The following is a 6,156-nucleotide window of genomic DNA, read 5'->3' as shown; positions in this document are numbered from 1 at the left end:
TTTATTTAAACTGTTTAGAAATGAGTAAAAAGGGTATCCGTGAACAGAAAAGGACCTGCTTTTAATACAGCACTAATTTAAAGCCCCATTAGGATCTGAGAGTGGACCGTTACTCTTGAAATTCAAAGACTGAGGTGTTTGGCTGAACATTTATTTAATATATTCATTGCCTTATTTAACTGCCATTCCGCAACCTTTTTGTTTTATATGTGGCACTAATAATGATAAAACTGTAATAAAACTGTTGAAAAACCTCCTTGCTGGAAGTGTATTTACTAGACATAATGACTCTCAGAGAGAATAATGTATTCCCCCTCTTCCCAGAGTGCAAAGACGGGACAATGCGCAGAGTTATGGATGTCCTTTTGGCTCTGCTAAGTCGTTTCCTGTTCGCAGTGCATGGCATCGTGACGGTGTGGCGTGTTGTGGTGGTGAAGGGTGAGCCCTGCTATTGGCTGCTGCTGATGGGCGTGGCACTGCTGGGAGTAGAGATGGCTGTTACAATCAAATGCACCCGCAACGCAGAGTGGAAATGGTGACATTTGATTTGGATTTGGTGTTATTTCTAAGCAGGATGTTGGACTGTTACGTTTATTAAAGAAACTCTACCTTTAGAAACAGCTAATGATACATTAATCTGTTGAGCACTTCACATCACATAGTGTCAGATCAACTAGCCTGTCCATACCAAATCCTTTAACCTATATCACATACAGTATAAGCTTTTTCTTCTTGACTGGATGTCAGAAATGGCTTAGTGTTCAGGAGTTCATGATTTCAAATTCATAACTATCTGTGGCCGGGAATCCAAGAGATTAAAATAGGCCATGCTGTCTGGGTAGGAGGAGCATTACTATCTCCCTGTCAATCAGAGTGACACTAGCCAATCATGGGCATCTCTGAGCTTGTGTATATGGAAGAGGGTAGATAACGCTTTCCTCTGGGTGTGCTCATGTGCCTAATGACATAGCCCTGGGAGAGCAGCACTTTGAGATGCACTGGCTGGCTTCTCATGCCTCAGAGGACGCACAATGACCTTTAGCCTCCCCGGTTGGTAGATGTTGTCTGATAGGGGAGCGCTGAGTGGTAGGTGGGAAGTTCCCAAGATTAAATTAGGGAGAAAATGGGGGAAAAAAAGTAAAAATTCTAGTTTAATTGAGGCACCCCAAAATCACAGTACCATGGTATACTGATTTTCTTTTCTTGTGACAGTAGAGCACACATCTCTCCTCTGTAACTTCTTTGTGTCCAAGTGATGCTTCTATTAATACTGCTGTTAATATTTCAGCTCACAGTGTTTTTATAATGTCTACATTTACATAATGAACTCATGATCGCATCTCAATCACTTTTTAAAAACTTGTCAAGCAAAATCATATCACTGGAGATTTCAATGTTGAATATCTCTAGCTCCTGACCGCCTCCACTGTCTTTGGACCTGTAACCAACTCAGAGCTCATGATGTTTCTGGCCTTCATTTGCTCCCATTTTCCTACTCATTTTCTCTTTTTTTCACATTCTAGTTTCTTGACACTGTGCTCTCTTCATTTTCTCTCGCTCACACACACTTTGAAGTCTCACTTCTCTTCTCCAGAGAGGCTTGGATGTATCTAAAGGGATTTGCATAGCTGATGGGAATAATTTGCAGTCTGAATTGAGTCCCTTCTGGCAGCAGTAAGAGCCTCCGTGGTCTAGATCATTGTTAATCCTAAACCAAATCACTTATCAATCAATCTATCTATCTATCTATCTATCTATCTATCTATCTATCTATCTATCTATCTATCTATCTATCTATCTATCTATCCAACATTATAATTGGAAGATTAAGTACTATAAATCCTGAAATTAACATTTAGATAAAATAACCCGCCTCCACTCCAGGCAATAAACAATGAAAGAATGAAAAACAAAATCTGGGAATTTGCCTGCAAGCTTTGTGAAAAGAAGCATAGATCAATACATGTCTAAATCTGAAAGATTGTGCTGAAAATCCCCCACTGACTCTCTCTCTCTCTGATGTTCCTCTGTGCAGGTTCTCTCCTATGGTTTTCCTTTATCTCAGTACTGTGATTCCCTCCATCTGGTTCCTGGAGCTGAACCTGCTGCAGTTCAATCTGCCAATCAACTCATCTTCACCTGATTTTCTCCTCCTGTCTCATCTCCCCATAGCAGCGGTGGGTCTCGTCAAGTTTCTCAGAGTGAAACATCAGTTTTCTGTATCATAAGCAATGTACTGTATGAGCCTGGGATTTCAGAGTGCTTACCCAGCATCATGTGTACTCTTATTGGCCTGCATATGAAAGGCAAAGTGGCATTTTTTTTTTTTGTACAAAAGTCTGCCTGATCTTTTTTTCCCCTATCATCAAAAAAAGTGCAGTTGATACAGGTGCAGGTGGATATTTGGTGTTGTTTGTCAGCTGTGACACTTGAGTCATTCAACCATATACAGTATATGTGTATCTGGATTGTCAACACTGCAGTCTGACTCGAGCTAAGGTGATGATTTCACCTCATTTCCATGACCACCTATTGATCTTTTTTTTTTTTTTTTTTTTTTAAATCTTTCTAGAAGGATTAGCAATTTGTCTGACTAACCTGTAGGCTGCTTGTAGCCTGCATCATCCTCAGAAGCAGCTAATAATCACTTTAGCTGCTGATATCTTCACGCAGCAGAGCTCCCAACCCCAGAATCCTTCCTCTGATCTGTTTTCAGAAGCTGAGAGATCTGAAACTGTCACAGTGAGATTAAATGAGAGGCATCACAGGCTTTTGGCTCTTGCTCTCTGATGGGGTTACCATGTTGCTGCTGATATGTTGAAAGCAACGGCCAAACAGCCCTCCTAGCACGAACTAAGCCCTGTAGATGTAAATCAAGGATTTATGAATCCGGGGATTTACACTGGACTAGACATTTGAGTAAATGCAATGAGAAGAAGTTAAAGGAAAAGCATTTAATATGATTGTATTGTAGTATTTGCGATGTGTTTATTAATGAGAAAGCCAATGTAGAATTAGTGGAGACAGCAAGAATGCAATGCAGGTACACCATGCAGTTACATAAAGTTACACCAAAGATTGAGTCAGCAGTCTATAAGATAACAAGCAAGATGACATTCATGATGATATTAGCATGAAAGTCGAAACTTTGCAACGTTGAAGCTGTTCAGAGTGTTTGGTATTTCCTATCTCTATGTATATGGCTTGTATGTGAGAATTTCATAACAGCATTGGAAAAGTGTATTTACTTCTTCAGTTGTGTTTCTTGCCAGATTTTGGGTTATAATTGTGCTCTCATGTATATCTTTCTTAGGGATTAGCAGATCTGGAACCTGAGAACTGGGTGGCCGGTTTGGAGCAGACCATGCTTATCATACTGGTACTAGGCCGCTGGCTCATGCCCAAAGGTGACATGTCACGTGACCAGCTCTCACAACTCCTCATGGTCTACGTAGGCCTAGGCGCAGACATCCTGGACATCTTTGACACTTTCAAGGAGCCTCAAGTTAAAACCAACCATGCTGTAATTATTGTGGGGCTGAGCCTCTTCTCCTGGGCCTTAATGCAATTCCCTTTGGTTTTGACACAAACAAATCCCCCTAAACTCCACACAAAGCTCCATCTTAAACCCATCAGACCTGGGTTACTGCCCTGCTCATATACCTCCTGCTGCTCCAGTGAGATCTGGAGCCTTCTTCTTACTGTTGGACTCCAGGACGGCCCGTTCCTCATGTACCGCCTCTACCTGATGCTCAGAGAAAATGTTCTGAACCAATTGATGATCTTCTTCACATGTAAGAACATCCTCATTGTTATGCTGGAGCTGTACAGGATTGGCGTGGTCCACTTTGAGCTTCACAGGCCTGGGGGGAGAGAAAGATCACTTGATGAACCTCAAAGACAGACTGAAAGAGCTGAAGGTGAAAGATTTGAAGTTTTAGAGTCTAGTGGCCAAGCGGTAAATGAAAGTATTAATGAAAGTTTTTGATGTAAAATTCAGGTTAAGATTAGGTAAGAATCTATAGTACTGTGAGTAAACAGATTTTCAACAGTAAGTTGAAAGCCATGGTTAAACAAATTCACTTAAAATCAAGAGTTAAAGAGGCTATGTGTTATCATTGTATCCTCACATTGTTTCACATCATCTCACATGGCTTCTGCATCACTAAAATATTACGACATCAAATATTCATGGAGATATTTCAGTTTACCACATCACAATACAAGTTCATTCATCTCCAGGAACTGCGTTACCTTGGTCAGGGTTGAGATCAATCCAGTGCAATCACAGGAATACTTGGCACAAGAAGAGAATAGACCTTGGATGGGATGCCAGTCAGACACTCATTCACACTGAGGGGAAATTTATAGTAGCCATTCTTGTCATCGTGTCCTCACGTTGTATTATGTACATCACTAAATATCTCAGACATTCCAGTTTTCACCATGATATTCCAAGTTATAATTACAACTTTCAATATTCCTTTGTTCCTGCCTGCTGTTCTAACTTGATATAATGATATAATGCAGACTGAACCAATTTTAAAAAAGTTTAAAATAAATCCTTTCATGGGACTTTCCATTTTTGTGCCATTTTAGTTCTGTATGGTTTGGCTGTGTTATTCATTATACACTGCCTGGAGTTTTATTACAGAATAAGCAATATTAGTGCTGGAGACAAACAAAAAAGCTACAGAGTGCCAATTAAATTAGGAAAATAGCAAACAAATGTTCTATTAAAGGACCAAATCTTTCTATTTAAGTTCCTACTAACTGGCTCCTTTTATTTAATTATAGGCAGGCTAAAGCAGTTAAGTCTATAGATAAAAGATTCATAGCTAGTGCTAATATCAATTGTAAGACAACTATATCTTGTGTACTGTAAATGCCTAATAGAGAGAACAAGATCTTGGTTGCTTCCAATGAGATGTAGACCATTTCCAATAAAATAAAATGTCACTAAGTATTCCTTTATTATACAGTTTAAAACAAGCCATTGCTTAAAGTTGAACCAGAAAGCCCAACATAGTTTGCTTTGACTTTATGAGTTTTCATAAGAAAATCCTTTATATTATTTAACCTTTATAATTATCTATTAATATTTTAAATAATGACAATGTTCACTTAGACAATATATATATATATATATATATATATATATATATATATATATATATATATATATATATATTAAACACTATCAAAAACTTATTTCTAACATTCTTGAAAACACTCGTTTGGAACAGTGTGAATTGGATAGTAGCCTTAAGAACCATGAGATGGCAGTGTTCACATATTGTTTAAGCCACCGTAACAAAGACAGACATGGCACAACTACATGCTTGCTAACATCAAATGAATCATTTTTGTGTGTGTCTAGGGTTGATTAAAGAGCTGCAAAAACCCTCTGTTCATACAGCTTTTATGAACAACACGAATCAGGCAGATTGTGCTTTTCTGAAGATGCTCATTCGATGTCAGGTCTTGTGAACATGGTCTCAGTCTCAGTTACTGCATCGTTTCCATGATATAGAGTATTCTCTATATCATGTTTTTGGGAGTTTTTGGGAAAAACGATTACCTCAAATCTACTGTCCAGGTAAACATGAAGATTAATTAGAGAGTGTGTGTGTCATACTGTAGGTATATTATAATGGTGTACAACTACAGTAGATTTGAGTTAAAACATATATCATACTGCCTTGCTTGTTTGTCTTATTTTTACACACACTCCATAATTTGTCTAAAATAAGAAATAGGCAGCACCTCAGTCTCACACTCACTGCCTTATTATAAGTGTTATACTGTCACAGTACTCATACTGGCGATGGCTGTCTTTCTCTCTCTCTTTCTCTCTCTCTCTCTCTCTCTCTCTCTCTCTCTCTCTCATGCTGTTTTGCAATAAAAGAGCAACAACATCTCCTGAGAACAATAAAACATAATGAAACACTCCCCCCTATCTCTAAGTACAGTCTTGTTTTCAAAGTCCTCCTCACTGTAGCAATTTTTTTAATCAGAAAAGCAGAGCAAGACAGAGAGAAAGTGAGGTGAAATCCATAGCAGCTTGTGTGAAGTCAGAGGCAATATATGCTAATGTACGGTCTTTAAAAAAGCCAGAAGGCAAATAGGCTAGATGTGTTTGCTAATTCACAGCTT

General features: G+C 38.7%; 1 protein-coding gene across 1 annotated transcript; it reads left to right on the top strand.

Annotated features, from left to right (window-relative positions):
• Nucleotides 1-341: 341 nt before the first annotated feature.
• LOC108265188 (transmembrane protein 26) lies at nucleotides 342-4,478 on the top strand. The gene is made up of 3 exons (XM_047155321.2): nucleotides 342-535; nucleotides 2,036-2,177; nucleotides 3,314-4,478. Exons 1-3 carry the CDS (start codon nucleotides 342-344, stop codon nucleotides 3,986-3,988), a joined length of 1,011 nt encoding a protein of 336 aa, XP_047011277.1. The 3' UTR covers nucleotides 3,989-4,478.
• The last annotated feature ends 1,678 nt before the right edge of the window (nucleotides 4,479-6,156 follow it).

This window comes from Ictalurus punctatus, chromosome 5 (genome assembly GCF_001660625.3).
Source record: "Ictalurus punctatus breed USDA103 chromosome 5, Coco_2.0, whole genome shotgun sequence".
In the NCBI taxonomy this organism is placed as follows: Eukaryota; Metazoa; Chordata; class Actinopteri; order Siluriformes; family Ictaluridae; genus Ictalurus; species Ictalurus punctatus.
Note: the sequence above shows the minus strand (reverse complement) of the source record. Positions and strands in the feature narration are given on the sequence as shown.